General features: G+C 36.9%; 2 protein-coding genes across 2 annotated transcripts in view; one reads left to right on the plus strand and one right to left on the minus strand.

The window, feature by feature from the left end:
- The window catches only part of LOC126285340 (nascent polypeptide-associated complex subunit alpha, muscle-specific form-like), a 388,350-nt gene extending 376,486 nt beyond the window's left edge, over window positions 1-11,864 (minus strand). The window contains exon 1 of the mRNA XM_049984656.1: window positions 11,075-11,864. The gene's annotated coding sequence lies outside the window, so the exon portion shown is untranslated. The remainder of the gene's footprint in view (window positions 1-11,074) is intronic.
- Window positions 11,865-12,458: 594 nt separating this feature from the next.
- Window positions 12,459-19,667, plus strand: part of LOC126284384 (ruvB-like 2) — a 108,534-nt gene continuing 101,325 nt past the window's right edge. The window contains exons 1-2 of the mRNA XM_049983270.1: window positions 12,459-12,832; window positions 13,009-13,122. Of these exons, the coding sequence (XP_049839227.1) occupies window positions 12,827-12,832; window positions 13,009-13,122 (120 nt within the window). The 5' untranslated portion in view covers window positions 12,459-12,826. The remainder of the gene's footprint in view (window positions 12,833-13,008; window positions 13,123-19,667) is intronic.

A 19,667-nucleotide genomic window follows, 5' to 3' on the forward strand; every position in this document is an offset into this window, starting at 1 on the left:
CACACACACACACATTCTAAGCATCTGAAAGACTATTTACATTGGTTTTAAATATATTAATTAAATCATAATGTACAAAGAAAGTTATATATATTTGTACAAACATATCATTCAATGTAAGTGACGTCTTTATTTTGGCAGAAACTTGTTGTCCATGAAGCTCTGCAGTAAACTGATTGTCATGTGAAATCGCAGTACACAGCTGAAAATGGCACCGTCAGTGTCATCTGCGCAAGGCTGAACTGTTTATGGTGAAAGTGACGGCAGAACATGGTGACCAGAAATTTTCTATGGTACATACCAAGGGAATACCAAGCAATACCATCAATCTGTGTAGAGATGGTGTGTGTGTACTCCGATCCACTCAAAAAGTACTTCGACCTTGAAGCCACACCAGGTTCCATGTATGGTGTATCTGGTGATGTCTAAATCTAATGTTATATTCCTGTAATCTATCAAGTAACAGTGATGGTGCGAAACTTTTGTAATTCGGTGACAAAGAGATGAAATGTCATAAAAGTTTATAAAGAAACAGATAGGATGAGTTTGATTTGTGAAGCGCATTTTCTTTTTTCTTCTGGGCAGCAGGGGAGGGGTTTGCTGCCCTCCCATGCTCCTCATTTTGTTTCGTACTCTGTTCCAAATACCTTCTGTTGTGTCATCCTTTTGCCCCTCTCCCCACCAATCTTTTGGAATACAGCACTGAGATTCCAATGTCCATATATAATAAATTCACCTGCTATACACAGGGCTCACCTCAGTTTAATTTTTATTTCTAACCTATTCAGGCTCTTTGTTCCCTAAAAGCTGATGATTCTTATCATTATCTTCCCAGCAGAAAAAGAACCTACCACTGGTGTACTTGACCGACAGGAGTACATAAGTGAAGGTCTATACCAGCTGTCTGACACCTCTACATACAGTATCTGCCACCCAGACCAAATCCCTGGGACCATAGGCCTTCAGCCTTTGGTTCGGTTTTAGATACATTACTCTGTTATGGTTCCATTTTCGTTAGTCACAATTACGTCACTTCCTTAACCAATGTGTTTGCTTTCCTCTGTCTACTAATAATTCATGACACAGAGCTCTCCACTGTTTGCTGAACAACCCACACCTTTTTTGACTTTTTTCCTATTAAGTTAATTACACACTGCCATGTGTTGTAACTGACCACACACAGACTACAGACTTCTCTTTTCAGACAAGTCAGAAGCATAGTTTTGTAAACCCTATTTAATTTAATGAACAGGAAAGCAGACCATTTTCACTCTTCTGTTAATTTCTTTTGCTGTTCATTTAGTTAAACAGAAGCTAGAACAAGTAACACAGATGAAGCAGGGTTGATTGATGAAAGATATGAATCATCATCCCAATGATTTTACTCTGTTAATGAAGACACTGATATTTATTTCATGTCATTTGGAGCAACCATGAAAAATCAAAATCAAAATGGAAAGATAGGAATTGGAACCCTGATGCTGAGGGATGCCAGCCCAGTTTCCTAACCATTGCCATCCCACTCTTTAATTACTACTACTACTACTACTACTACTACTACTACTACTATTACTAAACGCTGCTAAAAAAATTGAAACATTTCATTAAATACCACATGTAAATTATTCATCAACCAAAACACTGTTTTTAACTAAATTCCTTCTTTGGCATGCTACCATCGGGAGTGATATATGCCGTTGTTTTCCTTCAAAATGTGAGCCAGTTCACCCAAACTTATGAGAAGGAGAGGGCAGAATTTCATACTGAATTCAAACAATAGCTATCATTGGCATTTTTCATACGCTAGATTAGAATTTGTAGTCTGATATTTATTTACTAAAGCACTGAGACAGATGGTATAATACATAAATGTAACAAAAATGTAAACAGGAGAACAGTTCCAATATGATTATGTACGAAACTTCCTGGCAGATTAAAACTGTGTGCCTGACCGAGACTCGAACTCGGGACCTTTGCCTTTCGCGGGCAAGTGCTCTACCATCTGAGCTACCGAAGCACGACTCACGCCCGGTACTCACAGCTTTACTTCTGCCAGCTGTGAGTACCGGGCGTGAGTCGTGCTTCGGTAGCTCAGATGGTAGAGCACTTGCCCGTTAAAGGCAAAGGTCCCGAGTTCGAGTCTCGGATGGCCACACAGTTTAATCTGCCATGAAGTTTCATATCAGTGCACACTCCGCTGCAGAGTGAAAATCTCATTCTGGATGATTATGTACATTTATCATCATGACAGTGAGAGATGTGTAATGCACAGTGAAATCCATGGGAAGTTTTCACTCTGCTGTTGATGTCAAATGGGTCACTCACCAATTCGTGAATGTTTAAGTCATTAAAGATTAAGCACTAACCCAGCTGAACCAAAATTGGGATTGGCATTTAAACATGTCTTTATTGAAGGATTAACCTTCAATGAACCTGGACTGACTTGAAGAAGATTTAAAAGCAACTGCTCCTGAATCCTGTATAGTTGTTATACAATATTATTACTATTACAGAAGTGTAAACTCAGCCCATTTGTAGAAACTACATTTAAAAAGAAAAAAATCCAGTCCGTCTCTATAAGATTAGAATTGTTCCTTATTATTCTCCTACAGCCAATTAAAACTCCTCATTATGGCACAGTTCACAAAGACAACATTTCAAAGCCCACACACCTGACGAAAGGTAAGTCACGCGTTCCTCTAAAATGTAGTAGAACAAAATGGGAAACAAATTAACATGTTAGACTGAAAATGAGACAAACTAAATGCACACTAAGTATTTTGGTTATTTATAACATATTTTTTTCAAATTCTTAAAACTTTTTCCAAGCTTCCATTAGCTTACTTTAGAAATGTGTATTTCCTTTTTTATAGATTTCTTCTTTGATTCCCTCTCAGACTAAGTCTTTGGCTGGCTCAATACATCACTTCCAAACTTCGAGAATGAGAGAACACATCATACTGAGAGAGGAGGCAGGAGCAAGGGGCAGTGCACATCACTTCTGGCTTTTCAATTAGCTGGTACTATGTCCTTCTAGTAGTTTAAAATTAAAGAAGTGAGTAAAGTTACTAAAAAAAGGAAGTTCTGGGGCTCTGTGAAATTTATACATTTGGAATGATCTTTGTGAGATAAACATAAACAAATGCAAAGCAGGAGAACGGAATGTAGTTAAATTGAAGCAGGTTATGCTGAAGGGTGTAGATTAGGAGATAAGACTTTAACAATGCTGTATGAGTTTTGTCTTTGGGCAGCAAAATCACCTATGATGACCAGAGGAAATGGGATATAAAATGCAGACTGATAATACTAAAGATGCTTTCCAAATGCAAAGCTTGAATGTCACAGGTGCAATTGAAGTATCGGTGCCACACACCGCTTGTAGTGCTTCAAAAAATGCAAAGCCCTGGGCTCATATTCCTAATTTATCATTCACTGAGGGAATGTTCCCCACAGATCAGGAATTTCAAAGTGAAGGGAGTTTAAAATTACTGAACTGTATCACTCCTCTCCAAATTCTTTAAAATATTTGAGACATTAATGAAAGATCAACTCAGCAAGTACTTAAAAAACGACCACAAGCTGCTGAATAGTGATCAACATGGCTTTTGAACAGGTAAAAGTACAGGAACAACAATAATGGTTTACATAGATGAATTATTTAGAAACATAGAAAACAACAAAAGTGTTGTGGGAGATGTATTTGATTTTTTAAAAACTTTTGATACTGTCACATTCTTTTAGATAAATTGTAAAGAATGAGGATAAATGGGATAGAAAACAAATAGAAGATTTCACAGCTGAAATGTGCCAAGAAAACCTGTAATCACATATGGCTTCAATCATATTTGCAAAACAATACACTATACATAATTTATAGGAATGTGTGTTGATCCAGATCTAAACTGGAAAGACCATGTACCAAAACTCTCATAGAGATTCACATCAGAATGTTTTTCCAGCACCCTTCTCAGAAAGAAATAGAATGTATGGCTTTGGTTACCTTCAGTCCCTTGCAGCTTATGGAGTAGCTTTTTGGGATAGAGCTAATGGTCATTTACATGAAAAGGCAAATCACCATGGATAATTCTTTAGCCATTTTCACTGAATACACATTTGAGCTAATCCTTATTGTGAAAGTTATGGAATAACAGTAGGTGGTGTCACTTACATTTTTGCATAATGTAAACTGAAGGCAAACCAGGAAATAGATTTCACACAACCATTAATCAGACCTCATCATCATTACCAACTAACATAACAATACTCCTTCATCAAAGTAGTATATTAATTTTAAAACTAATGATGACATTTTTAGATAAATGTAACTTTAATCTGATATTGAGAGATGACTGTGCGATCTCAAGGGCAAAAAGTAGCAAATTATTATAATATTAATACAGGAAACAAAAGAAAATTTTGGAATAGGAATTAAAATTCAGGGAGAAGAAATAAAAACTCTGAGCTTCGGTTATGGCACTGTAATTCTGTCAGTGACAGCCAAGGATTTGAAAGAGCAGTTGAATGGAAGGAGGGTACTGTGTAAGATAAACATCAACAAAAGCAGAACAAGGACAATGGAATACAGTCAAATTAAATCAAGTGATGCTCAGAGACTCAGATTAGGAAAATTGACACTTGAAGTAGTAGATAAGTTTTGTTATTTGGGCAGCAAAATAACTGATGATGGCCGAAGTAGAGAGGATATAAAAAGTAGACTGGGAATGGCATGAAAAAGCATATCTGAAGAAGAAGAAGTTTGTTAACATTGAATACTGATTTAAGTGTAACAAAGTCTTTTCTGAAAGTATTTGTATGGAGTGTAGCATGTATGGAAGCAAAATATGGACGATTAAGAGTTCAGTCAAGATGAGAATTGAAGCTTTTGAAGACTGCTGAAGATTAGGTGGTAATCACAGGCACCGGATAGAATTGGGAGGGTGGGGGGGGGGGGGGGGGCAGAAGTTTGTGGCACAACCTGACCAGAAGTGATCAGTTGATAGGACACATTCTGAAGGTGGAGACAATGAGATGAATACAGTAAGCAGATTCAGAAGGATGTAGGTTGCAATAGTAATTTGGAGATAGGCTTGCACAGGATAGAGTAGCATGGAGAAATGTATCAAACCAGTCTTTGGACCACAACAACACAACAGAAAAGGGTTCACTTCAAGCACATAAAAAAAATTTAAAAAAATGTGCGCTTGCAGCACACACACACACACACACACACACACACACACACACACACACACACACAATAAATATATGTGTTGGTGATAGGAGCCAATACTGGAGACATGCAAACTAACAGTGATTACCACAGTCATAACCTGAACAACTGTGACATGTGAGCTCTCTGCTGTGATTCTTTATAATGCATTACTAACATACATCAAGAGGTTGGACAAAGAAATGGCTTTTAAAGAATTAAAAACATTTCTTGTTGAGAATAGATTCTACAATATAAGTGAACATGTCACCTTTCAGAAATACTAGTCCCTCATTTATTGTTGAGTGCTTTTTAATTTGTTAACAGATGCAAGATATATGCAGTCTTTTCCTCTGTGCAAGAATGTTTCTGCCGTTGGTTTCCTGTTTTCCCGGTTTCTAATGTGATTCTATAAACTTCCTCACAAAAGGGAATGTGTTACAATAAATCTGGGATGGATGTAGTGTTAGCAGGCTTTTTCTGCTTATATTTTTCAGGCATTTTAAATAATGTGTTCATGTGTTTATATGTTTTTCAGAAGTGTAATAGAACAAAGCTTCATGTTCTAATTATATCACTGATTTTACTTCTTGTGCATGATAACCTGTTTGCAGAGTAGGTACATGTGGTTTTTGGTTACATTGAATTGCTACAATAAATATTGCAATGGTTCCACTGATAAGGCCATGGCCAATTTCCTGCTCAATCCTTGTGTAATCCTATCCCACTGTGTATGATGATGATGATTATGATGTCCCATACTCCGAAGAGCATAGGGGATGATGTGGCAAGGTCCTAGCAGAGGTGGGTTGCCATTGCCTTCCTCCAATCGTAAAGGGGATGAATAATGATGATGATGATGATGATGATGACACAACACCCAGTCTTGAGGTAGGGAAAAGCCCTGACCCCACTGGGAATCGATCCCGGGAATCCATGCGGGAGAACGTTCTACAAGACCACGAGCTGCGGACCCTACTATGTATACATTCCATATAACCATAGATTATTTCTGTAATGTATCTGACAAGTCTATGCTGTTGTTTCAAATGCTTAATGATGAACAAACAAATAAATACCCATGAAAAGTGATTCTGAGAAAATGAGATAAACAGCTAACATCTGATGTAAATTTAAATATTAGTAAGTCTTTTCTGAAGGCATCTGTAGGGTGTGTAACTTTTATGGAAGTGAAATGTGGACAAGGAGCAGTTTAGCCAAAAAGAGAACAGAATCTTTTCAAATGGTGTCCTAAATCTTTTGAAATGTGGTACAGCTTGACTAACATAAGTGGTTGATAGAACATATCGTTTAGTACCAATGAATCAAAAATTTTATAACAGAGGGAAGTAAAAACTGTAGAGGGAGACCAAGGAATGGACACACTAAGCAGGTTTAAAAAGGTGTGTGTTGCAAAAGTTATTCGGAAATGAAGGAACTTTTACAGAATAGAATTGTGTGGGAAGCTGCATCAAACTAGCAACAACAAGAACAGAATTTACATTCGGTAGTTTTGCTCGATGTTCCTAATTTGTGAGGGCATTTGTCTTCAATACAGAGTTTACCACCAGGACATTTAAAACATCTAACAATTTATGGAAACATGATACGGCATATAACTGTACCTCTAGCCATGTAATGAATAAAACCAATCTACAGTGAATCGAAAGCAATACTGACAAGAGAATGGATTAATATTTTAAAGTCTGGAATGAGGAACTGTGTGATAAAGCCTATTGTTTGCGAAAGATAATGTTCATCAAGAGTGCAACAAAAGGAGTATTAAGAAAAAGTAAATTAACACAGAATAATATGTAGTGCAGGGACAAACACGATACTGGCAGAAAGAAAGGGAGAGGGGAGAACAGAAAAATAAAATCGGAAGTCAATAATTTGCATTTCAGAGAGAGCTGAAAGTTCTCAGTAACTATGCTGCAGTAAAACCTAAGCTTCTTCCACACTGTACTGTACTTGCATAGAAAGAACACACCAGTGGCAGATAAATGAAAACACCTGCAAGTGAAACTTTCAGGCAGACAAAATAGATGCTGTACCTAAACTCTAAATAAGTAACATGAAGAGAGTATAAATTGGAATGCAGAGTGACACAAACAGATGTTACTGATCGTGACTATTAAAATTGAAGTAGTTCAACAATAAATTAAAAAAAAAAGATAAATAACTGGTTGTGACAAATAAAACTGTACCAGCACAGGTCATAGAATGTGGAGGGGAAAAAAAAAACAGAGTCCCGGGAGTTAAAAGAAGCACACCTGAAGGAAACATATTACTACAGGAGCAGTAAAGTGATGAAGCGCATTTTCTCTGACACAGCTGCAGCTGGCTAATGGATGCCAATGATGAAAACTCCAGAGAAGCCATATTTTGCACTGTTCTTCCAGAATTCTAGGAATGATATAAAGTTCTCTTAATTAGGTATGTTGTTGATCTGGTGTACACTATTCTTATAAAGATGGAACATTACAAGGTTGTGTTTTGCATCTTACCAACCAGCCTCAGGTGTCTGAGATTAAATGACAAAAATGTCTTAGTACTCTAGATGGAAATGTTTTGTGAGTATGTGTTGTTCTTAGTCGGAATTAATCATGTATTCCCTTAAGAGTTGATACACATGTATTCCCTTAACAGTTAATTGCTGTCAGCACAACAGACAGATCCCTACATAACATAATATTTGTTTAGAAAAAAGGAAGATTAAGGTTTAATGTCACATTTGCATAGAGACAGTGCAAAATACAAATTTATTCAAATGAAGCCCGACTTCAAAGACTTTTTCAGAGGCACAATGAGCATTCACGAGCTGTCTAGCAAATAGTGCCAAGAAGTTTAAATTGAATGTTGCTGTTCTGTGAAATGAAAATTATTCAGCCATCAACATTCCAACCTGCTTTGTTGTATCTCAGTTACACGGTTTGTTTCACCAAGCAAAATACAATGCCATTAACAGCTAATATTGATTACTCAACATTAACAATTTCTTCTCTGCACGCAATGGAAAAACCATTACTATACATGATACATTACATTTAATTTCTGTTTTAATTCTATGCTCTGACTTTTCCGCAAATTTGTCTGGAAAATCCATATCAACATCTCATATACTGTCATTTCATTGACGACCACTAAGACAGAAAGGCATGGATGTGACTGGCAGAACATTAAAAACTAATGCAAATGCTGAGTGCAATATTTATGTGACCAAGGACTACAAAGAAGAGGACATAAAACCATAAAGTGTTCAAATGTGTGTTTAGTACTTCAAAAATAAAAATGTTGTTTTATACTGCATAAACTTACAACCACGGGGTCTCTTAAATGCCTGAGAAATTTGTATTGTAAAAATTCTCAACTTGATTGTTATAGTAACCCCCCCCCCCCCAATCTAAACAGACATTGGTGACAAAATTTTAGTATAGCCTGTATCACAAAGAATCTATCATTTCCAATATTAACTCGATATTTAACAAGATTTTTTGATTAATTGAAGCACTCAATACTGCCAACCTAACATAGAACTCGGGCTATCACTACAGATCAGTGTGGCACAACATCACAAATTTCATATTTGGTTCACTTGGTTTGCCAATTTGCAACCGAACTGCGATCTTCAAACCCATCCTAAACCTTGGGTTGTGCTATGGATTGCTCTGTTACCACAACCTAAAAACCAAAAACAAACACAGATTCAAAAGAAATATTATCAGTGTTCTTTTCTCCTCCTATTTCTATGACATCACACACTACGTCATGAATAAATTATGCACTGAAAGTTGAAGCCGCATCTGGTATCGATACATTCAGTTATCACTATTCCTTTTTTTTTCCATTGATGTTTATTCATTCGTACAGTTTCTTCCACCACATGAAGATGGAGAACCTTCAGGGACGACCAAGAAGTCAAAATAACTTTAAAAAAGTAAAAAAAGAGAAAGGGGAAAAGCAACTTAGCCTGTAGACTATATTAACACTGAACTGTTACAATAGGTTCTACTGCTTCATGCTTCTTGTGCTTATGCAAGCTGAACATAACTAAATATACTAAAAGAAAGATGCTAGCCTCGAAGAAGGGTACAAGAATAATTGAACAATGTGGAGTAACTCAAATGTGATGAGAAGTGAGGTTACTGTCAGTTATTTTTCCTGACTACAACTACCTACAAGCAGTAACATTTACCTGTGCATGCATGTTTTCTATCCTTCCATTGGGGAGAAAACCTGGGGAATATTGCATACCATGAATCTAAATAAAAAAAAAAGCTTCTAGTACAACAAAAACAGCGTATTTTTTAATAAATTAGAAACACTGTTAACTCCATAGACTCATAATTTGCAGCTTGACTGCTCATAATTCTAATGACAGTTGTTGTTCTGTACTGCCTTATGAATCAACCGCACAACAGTGAGACTGTGCCATTATAGAATTATGATTTACTTAGTAAGACTACTGCTGGAAGGAATGTTGATATGATCATCACATATCCAGTGTTCATAAATTTCTCTTCATATTGCCTCATAGGCAGCAGTCAGCCAGTCAGAACAGACCCAAGGCCAAGAACGTGTTTTGATTTGAATACAAGAGTTGTACTATAAAAATAGAGAATGACTTTTGTCGAGCAAATTACAATGAGTACAGCAATGCGAGTAAAAACGAAATCACCCGACAAATCTTGATAGTGTGCATAATTTAGTGTAAATATCTTTAATGCACTCTTTGCTGAGTAGTATAATATAGTAGTGGTGTTATTTTTAAAAGGATGTGATACTTATAACGACATGGAGACTGTCAGAGAATTGAACACAGACGGTAGGAGATAACATTGTTTGTTTTTACACTTTCTGAAATACACATTGATGCATTATACTGCATATGATACAAGACAAGATAGTGCATCTTATGTGTGCGTATGCCTTGGTATAATTTATTTTTCTGGTTGCATCACAGTGTCTGCCATAAACATAATGTCATTGCATGACTCCACGGAAATGGTAAAAACTTATTATATATCAGTGGACAACAATGCTTGCTATTACTTGAACGAGTGATGCTGGGGGAAAAAAAGGTAGCATTGTTTTAGGAAATACATTGTGTTTTGTGTTAATAAATTATTTGACACAGAAAATTAAAGACGCAAGTATACTTCGATAAGAATTAATATAATGTCAGCCTACATGGCAATAAAAGTAATCATGCCATCGTATTCAAAAACTGTGAATATGGTACAGGCCTGTATAACACTAGTACGGTTTCCGAAAATCCTTCTGTTTATTACGGCCTTACAGTGTCCATAACAATCCAACTACCATGCTTTTTCTTTATGAAATATAAATAATGTTTACTCACTGTAAACCAAATTCTTACTTAACATTTTTAATGTATTTAATATACAACAGAACACAGAAACAGAACTATCTTCTACCTACTATATCATCTATACTTAAATCTCCAGACTGTCATGAACTCCAACAAAAATAAGTTCTTCATAAGTGACAAGTAACAAAATTAATTACTTTGTGTCAAAATAGAAATAATAAACGCGTTAATAGTTTTCATAGTAACATGAAACGTAAAAACATTTAAAATTATTCCGCTAAAATGGCAAAAGCTTGCAACAAAACTAAAATAACGTTTTCGTTGACGTGGGAAACTATCATAACAACGACAATTTTCAAGCATGTGGTGCGACTGTTCAGATACAGGTAAACAGTAATCCATGACAACACACTGCAAAAAAAATTGTAAACAACTGTAATTCGAATACCGAAACACACTTTAAAAAACACCAAATATGCAACAAACTGACGTTGATTGACCCGATCATTTAAATAACAATCGCTATAACTCACCTACATAAAGTAGTTCTCTGGCGGTGAAAACTTTTCTTGGTCTCCTGTTCTTTCATCGAATTCAGGTACTTCCCCACCTAAAATTTCAAACTAGTACATTCGGGTATTCACCGCCATGCGCATGCGCGCTGGCTAGGTCAAATACAAGCGCTCGAAGTATACGTCAGACAGCGAAATCTGCATGCAGTGGCTTCCCGACGAAACAATCTCGCTTGTAGAGTTTAGAGGAACACTGAGGTCAAAAATAAAACACAAGAATGTCGCAAATCTTAACCTTTAAGGCTCCTGGAGCAGACGTTCTTTCAACAGTCCAGTACTAAACTTTCACACTGTGTGGGTAATGACGTCAGTCAGTACTACCAAAAGTGAAATACGTAAACATGTGGAGTCATGTCTACCAAACAATTCAACATCTTCCAAGTTCCTATCGAACTGGTTGTTACATTCTCTTTCAATGACAAAACATCACTATAGTACATTTTTTGTGTTTAATAATAGAAACAAGTTTATACAGTACATTTAAGAGACTGCTGCTGTGATTGGAAATAACTACAACGCGGAATCATTACGTTTAAAAATGTTGATGGCACAAATCTACGTTTTCTTTGAAAAATATGCACTGAAGGTCAATTAAATGGCTTCTGCAAATCAGCTGTTCCTGCTCTTGCCAGTTATCACCCTCTACCGTCATACCTTTATCTAGGTATTTAAAGCTTTAGTCTTATCATTTCTACTAAGTAAGCATCATCCATTTCTCAGGAACAAATTTAGTTTTCTGAGAAGTTGCTTTTTATCTTCGCTATGCTTCAAGGCACTGATAAGAAATAAGAAAGTGCTACCAATATACTTTCAGTCGATATATTTTATCTGCCGAAGCGCCAATGTAAATTTTCGGTACGACATTGAACTAATCGTATTATGAATACAAGAAAGAAAAATGAAGAAACAAATGCATTTAGGATTTGGCACGGTTTCGTCGTAATTTGGGTTGGGTATTCATCCATAGCGAGTTTCAGTCTTGCTCACCCTAACCAAAGTTAAGCATTTATGTTTAATATTTTACATTTCGCAAATGAGTGTCGACATATGTAGTTTAACTTCCAATTTCACTCAATATAAAGAAATCAAGATATAAGAAAAATATTATAAAAATGCAGGATCTAATAATTGCAAGCATGTGTCCATTAATGAATGAAATTCAGAATCGCACTACGAAAAGTGTAAGGAAATTTTTGCGTAAAGGTTCTTCCTTGTTCTCTTTTTTTGTTATTTTTAGCTGCACTTTTAAACCTCTGGCATACATGTCATGAACATGTTGTTACAATTTGGGTTGGTATGACTGACACTCGCATCCTACCTTGCTTCTGAATATCTGTGCTTAAATTATACATTATCACGTCATAATGAGAAATAAAATTTGTTAAAGATTTGGTGAATTTCCATCGCTTCTATGCTGAAGTATTTATATCTCCGATTTATCACGGTTTTAATGTGATAATATGAATATTATATTATTATGTGTTTTTTAGATGTATAACGAATAATAGATTTAATTATGACAATTGAAAATAATATTGTTGCTATTAAAATTGTTGCTATCACGATGAAACTAACAATTATGATTTTAATAATTTTTTTCATTCAATCAATTTTATCTCTGAGAAACGCTTGTCATGTTGCATATAATCTCAGGTTGTTACTAGGTAAACAGCGGTAAATACTGTTTGAAGCACGTTGTGATTTGTGTAGGAAATGGCGGTATGTATTTTTATAATATGTAGGTAAAATGTCGGTTTGCCCTTGTTTTACCAGTTGAGTTATAGTACTGAGATATAATCATTTCAGATTTATAGAGTTAGCTTAATACTACATTTTACCTGTGCTACGATTCAGTGTGCCTGTTTGTAAGTTATTGTTTTTGTTTGACAATGTAGGCAGTAGCAGCAGCCAAAGTGCAAGAAGTTAGAGAAATCACTAGGATCGAGCGAATTGGAGCCCATTCACACATACGAGGATTGGGACTCGATGACACCCTCGAACCAAGACATGTAAGTAATTCGAGAACCTATGATCTAAGTCATTCGTAAGGGCGCAAAACGGCTGAGAAGTAATGAAACAGAAGTAATTGGAATGTGAGGTATTATGGGTGATTTCCGACCTTTCGTGTAGCAAAGATCTCTATGAAAATCGCATAACCATACATACCAAGACCATAATTGATTTTCATTGGTCCTGTGCAACTATTAATACCTACAGTTAAGGGATAGTTATGTCCAAGTTGTTTGAATTAGTTAACGACTAAAATATCTGCCTCTGTACTGGTACCTGTAATTACAAACAGTTCGTTTCCAAGGACAGTTGCTTGAATGGTTTTAATTTATCTTCAGAAATTAAATATTGCTTCATCAAGGAAGTCACTGCCTAAATGCCTTTCAAAATACTGATGACCATTGCTGTGCCACACTATTCCCTCCTCTCTCAGATTCACATTGATGTAATGTGTTTTGTACTCCATTGATTCAGGATACGCATTTAAGTCTTGTTTAGTACTCTTGACTCCATTTACGTAGCAAATTATTTTTCTTCTCTCTCTCTCTCTCTCTCTCTCTCTCTCTCTCTCTCTCTCTGTGTGTGTGTGTGTGTGTGTGTGTGTGTGTGTGTGTGTGTGTGTGTGTGTGTGTGTGTGTTAGATGACATTTTCCTCTTTGGTGTCGAAAATTTTATAGAAAATTCCTCTTTTTGACTGGAAAATAATGAAACTTTCAACGAACTGCCCCTTAGCTTTTTGCATTACATGTAAAATTTATTTCCCAACTTTACAACAATACATGGCTGTATTTCTTGTTGGAGACATTTTGTTGTTCTCATCAGCCAGTTTATTTTTAAAGCAAGTAGTAGTTGATGACACTACGCTATTATTTAGGTTGTGTACTTCCTGTGAGTTAGTTCAGTTCCCTGCTGTTCACATTGAGACTCAGAAATGGCTAAAATAAAATAACACACTAATCATTTTTAGAAAGAGTTCTTAAGAAAATTTTAGGTGTAGATTCTAATTTAGCGAGTGAAAGTAAAGGTGAGGATGGTATTATGGGTTACGATTCAGTCAGAAAAGTGATTTTGTTTAGAACATAATGTAGCTTCAGATAATGAAGATCAGGCTGTGACTGTGCCTCATGAAAGTGATATGTGATCACACAGCCCAGAATACCTATGAGGTCTCTTGCAAGTATAATAAGGGACCAGGCTGGAGTAATTCCAGCCATGTTTCACCTTGAGAAGCCTTGATGTTGCTTTTTACACATGGCATGGGTGCAACAGTAAAACATTCAAATGAAGAGGTAGTTAGGCTAAATGTTACTTCTCGCAGTGAGAAAGAATTATGCCTTTGTAGGAATACTGATACTTGTGGGTGCAAATAAGGACATTTATGTCAGTGTGCACAGTATCTGCGCAGACCTAATGGGTTGGCCTGTTTACAACAACATTATGACAAGAAAATGTTTCAAGAAACCTTTTAGAATTGTTAGATTTGATTACAAAACTATTCGCCAGTGAAGAACACCTTCACCTGTGAAAAACACTGCCCAAAATACAGGGTGATTAAAAAAGAATACCACAACTTTAAAAATGTGTATTTAATGAAAGGAAACATAATATAACCTTCTGTTATACATCATTACAAAGAGTATTTAAAAAGGTTTTTTTTTTCACTCAAAAACAAGTTCAGAGATGTTCAATATGGCCCCCCTCCAGACACTCTAGCAATATCAACCCGATACTCCAACTCGTTCCACACTCTCTGTAGCATATCAAGCGTAACAGTTTGGATAGCTGCTGTTACTTCTCGTTTCAAATCATCAATGGTGGCTGGGAGAGGTGGCCGAAACACCATATCCTTAACATACCCCCTGCGATTTTTTCTTATGGGGGTAAGATCATGGCTTCTTGGAGGCCAGTGATGAAGTGCTCTGTCACGGGCTGCCTGGCGGCCGATCCATCTTATCAGCTGCAGACAGTGCTTGAACCAATTTCAGACGATAAGGTTTCATAACTAACCTTTTTCGTAGGACTCTCCATACAGTTGATAGTGGAATTTGCAGCTCTCTGCTAGCTCTGCGAGTCTATTTTCCTGGGCTGCGAACAAATGCTTGCTGGATGCGTGCTACATTTTCATCACTCGTTCTCGGCCGTCCAGAACTTTTCCCTTTGCACAAACACCCATTCTCTGCAAACTGTTTATACCAACGTTAAATACACCACCTATCAGGAGGTTTAACACCATACTTAGTTCAAAATGCAACGCTGAACAACTGTCGTCGATTCACTTCTGCCATACTCAATAACACAAAAAGCTTTCTGTTGAGCGGTCGCCATCTTAGCATCAACTGACGCTGACGCCTAGTCAACAGCGCCTCAAGCGAACAAATGTACAACTAAATGAAACTTTATAGCTCCCTTAATTCGCCGACAGGTAGTGCTTAGCTCTGCCTTTTGTCATTGCAGAGTTATAAATTCCTAAAGTTGTGGTATTCTTTTTGAATCACCCTATATTACTAAAGACCAATACTACAAATTGGTGAGTTTGGTGGAACAGGCATACCAAGACTACAGTGTTCCTACAGTAGGAACTCTCCAGTCAAACAGGAAGCATATTCCAGGCATAATGAAGATCATGACAGACTGAAATCTATATTTATTAAGTGTGCATGTACACACACACACACACACACACACACACACACACACACACACACACATGTAGGCCACCAGTTACTATGATATCCCCTGTATTAAAAACAAAACCAAATATAAATTGATTTTATCAGCATTGCATCAAGATGAAGGCACTGAAGGGGCGCGAGAACAAGAAAGTCCACATAAATACATATTATAATTTCAATAAAGATGAAATTGATACCATAGATCATATGATACCCCTGCAAGAGGGAAACAGAGAGATGGCCTCTATCAGTATTTTCATTTCTGTGGTATCTGTGGTGTCAGTACAACCACCATATTATGCAGCGACAGCCGAGATGGAATGAGAAGAAACACAACTATATCAAGAGGGTTAGCTTATCAAATTGTTCAATCAATGGAAAGTATTCTAGAAAAGAAAATCAAAGAAATGATAAAATGTGCAGATCAGCCTCCTGTTAGGAAAAGTCAGGGCTGTGTTTGAGTGAAAGCTAAAACAAAGAAGCAGAAGTACAATACTGTAAGTAAACCAAAACATTATTGTGTACAGTGTTATAATCCTGCAATAACACACATTCAGAAAGAATTGTGAAGTTTGTCTCCAGCCTTGAAGTAGTTTGTGTGACATATCAGCAGGTATTGTATGTAGGATATCTCTCTCTTTCACTGCCTTAGTTAAAATAATTGTTTCTTTTTGGAACTTGTAATTTTCAATTGGTAGCCAATTTTAATACTAGTGGCGAACACCCTCCCCTGTGCCCCTTCGGCATCCATGATCTTTTAAAAAACCGTAGGTGTCCTTGCGTTAAGATGAGCTAGGTTTACACATTGAGACCCAGTAAAAGTGCACTTACAATGGCGGTAGCTTTTGTGTTGCGTGCTGCAGCTGTCAATTCTTTGCACTGTGAATGACTAGATAGGTTGGCAGAACCATTGAGGGTCATTCCATGTCAAATCACCCAATAAAAAATAAATTTTACACGCACCTACTTAGATTTTCATGAAATTTGGCTCAAATGGTTCTAATACCATCCTGACAACACCTGCTAATTTTTTTGCTCTATCTCTTATTATAGTTTTTTTATAAATTTTTAAAGTTTTTATGTTTTGCGTACCTTTGGAAATGGTAAATTTAATTTGTATTCAAAACTTTAAAATTGCTTATCTTAAAAACTCTTTTAGATAAAATCACAAATATTTGCAGCAAGTTTATTTATTATACATATCTGAAGATAAAAAACAAAAGCGCTGGCGGGTCGATAGACACACAAACATACACACAAAATTCGAGCTTTCGCAACCGGCGGTTGATTCGTCAGGAAAGAGGGAAGAAGAGGGAAAGATGAAAGGATGTGGGTTTTAAGGGTGAGGGTAAGGAGTCATTCCAATCCCGGGAGCAGAAAGACTTATCTTAGAGGGGGGGGGGGGAAGGATAGGTATACACTCGCACAAACACACACATCCATCCGCACAGACACAAGCAGACATTTTTGTTTTGGAGGGAGTGGAGCTGGAAGTGGGAGATTGAGTGGATGGTAGAGACTGGGTTTGTGTGCAATGAGAGGAGGTTGAGGTTTGCTGGAAAGGTTGTGAAGGGTGAGTGAGTTGCCTTTCCGGAGGTAGGAAACCAGGAGATTGGATAGTTTTTTGAGGTGGAGGGTGGCATGCTGTTCTAATTTGCGGTTGGCCTGTAGGAGGATGCTCTCAACAGCCGGTGTGGATGTGGGAGAGGAAAGATGAGGACTTTTATTAAGGATAGGAGTTGACGCGTGTGTTCATTGGCCGAGTTGATGTGTAGGTGAAGGATTAGGTGGGTGAGGGCAATGGATTGTTCAGTTTGGAACTGATGTCTGTGCTTGTGTGTGTGTGTGTGTGTGTGTGTGTGTGTGTGTGTGTGTGTGTGTGTGTGTGTGTGTGTGTACCAAGTGTACACCTATCCTTTTTTCCCCCTAAGGTAAGTCTTTCCGCTCCCGGGATTGGAATGACTCCTTACCCTCTCCCTTAAAACCCACATCGTTTCATCTTTCCCTCTCCTTCCCTCTTTCCTGACGAAGCAACCGCCGGTTGCGAAAGCTTGAATTTTGTGTGTGTGTGTTTGTGTGTCTATCGACCTGTCGGTATATTTGTTTGGTAAGTCACATCATCTTTGTTATATATTAAAAACAAAGATTCCAAGACTTACCAAGCGGCAAAACGCCGGCAGATAGGCACAATAAATAAAACACACACACACACACAAATTCTAGCTTTCGCAACCGACGGTTGCTTCTTCAGGAAAGAGAGAAGGAGAGGGAAAGGCGAAAGGATGTGGGTTTTAAGGGAGAGGGTAAGGAGTCATTCCAATCCCGGGCGCGGAAAGACTTACCTTAGGGGGAAAAAGGACAGGTGTACACTCGCGCACGCACGCACACACACATATCCATCCGCACATACACAGACACAAGCACAGACATCAGTTCCAAACTGAACAATCCATTGCCCTCGCCCATTATAGTATCGGATGTTTTGTTTTATAAGAATTGCAGTGTCTAGAGTCTCAGACCTGATAGAATGCTCAAATTTGTTTTAATTTACTCTTAAACATATAGGCTACTTGATAAAACAAAAATAATGATGGCTTTTTAACATGTTTATTAATTATAGTAGATTACATTAGAATTCTGTACAAAGATAGTGTACTTACGACACTTATGTATAACCCAACTGATTGCTTGAAACATTGAATTGTTTGAGTAATGTTGTCTTTTTAATAAACATTAATACTGATTCAAACTGTTTTTCCACTTCATCCAAGAGCTTTCAGTTCTTTTGATACAGCCTTTTTTGAAGTAATACATTCTTCCAGAATAGAATAGAATTTCTGCATCTTCTTCATCATTGAATATTGTTTTTACCAGTCTAAAGTACCAGTTACCATCATTATTTGCAGCCACATAGCTATTTATGGATGGTTCAACACGAACCCAATCAGAAGAAGAATGGAAAGAAAAGACTACGGAGGGTTTTACACTATCTGTAGTAGTACTTCTGATTTCAAGGTGGTTTGTTGGAAGTGGTTTGAAGTTGTGAAAACTTCTTATTCCAGGAATGGTTCGGGTTGCTGAAAACGTTTTTCTAGTTTTAACCATAACAAATCGGCTTCTTTCTTTGCCAATAAAGGGGAAATGAATGTTTTCAATATTTTTTTCACAAAACTTGTACCCATCGATTGCTGTCATTATTTGTTCTTCGTCTGAGAGCTGTAGACTGGCTTTCCTTAAAATTCTTTTAATAGTTCCTCCTAGGCAATCACAAATTGACTTCCCATGACTTGTTGCAAAAAAAAGTGTGTTGGGCCTTCAAATTAGTCTCTCAAGTGTTCAAATTTTTAAAACTGTTTCTATTTTTGCACTGCCCAGCACAACCATCTATAAAGTAGTAAACTGAGTCAATGTCAGTATGATGTAATGACAGCCACTTTGTAATTTCTTTTTGTACAAAGTTAACAAAACCAGTGTCATGTTCTTGGTCATCACTAATAAAACAGTGGTTGGAAACAAAAACATTGTTTTCCTAATTTCATAGAAAAACTCCAACTGGGTGTAGAGTACAACCACCTCTATTCCAGTGGTAACTTTGGATCTCATTTTGTGTAACAAAGGAATAATTTACACTGAAATCCATCACAATAATTGCTGATTTGGGTGATGGGTCTTCTTTCAATCTTTCAGAGGCCGCTGATTGGGATTTTGCTATAAACGCGTGCAGGGTGAGCTTTTTCAGTGGCCTAACCAATAAAGAAATGTAGTCTTCAACACTGATAAACTGTTTGATCATTTCTGCCTTGTCTGTGTTATTCCACAGACTGATTACAATTTCTTCTTTTAAATCATAATCTTAACTTAGTTTTTCAGTT

Source organism: Schistocerca gregaria, chromosome 8, assembly GCF_023897955.1.
Source record: "Schistocerca gregaria isolate iqSchGreg1 chromosome 8, iqSchGreg1.2, whole genome shotgun sequence".
Classification (NCBI taxonomy): Eukaryota; Metazoa; Arthropoda; class Insecta; order Orthoptera; family Acrididae; genus Schistocerca; species Schistocerca gregaria.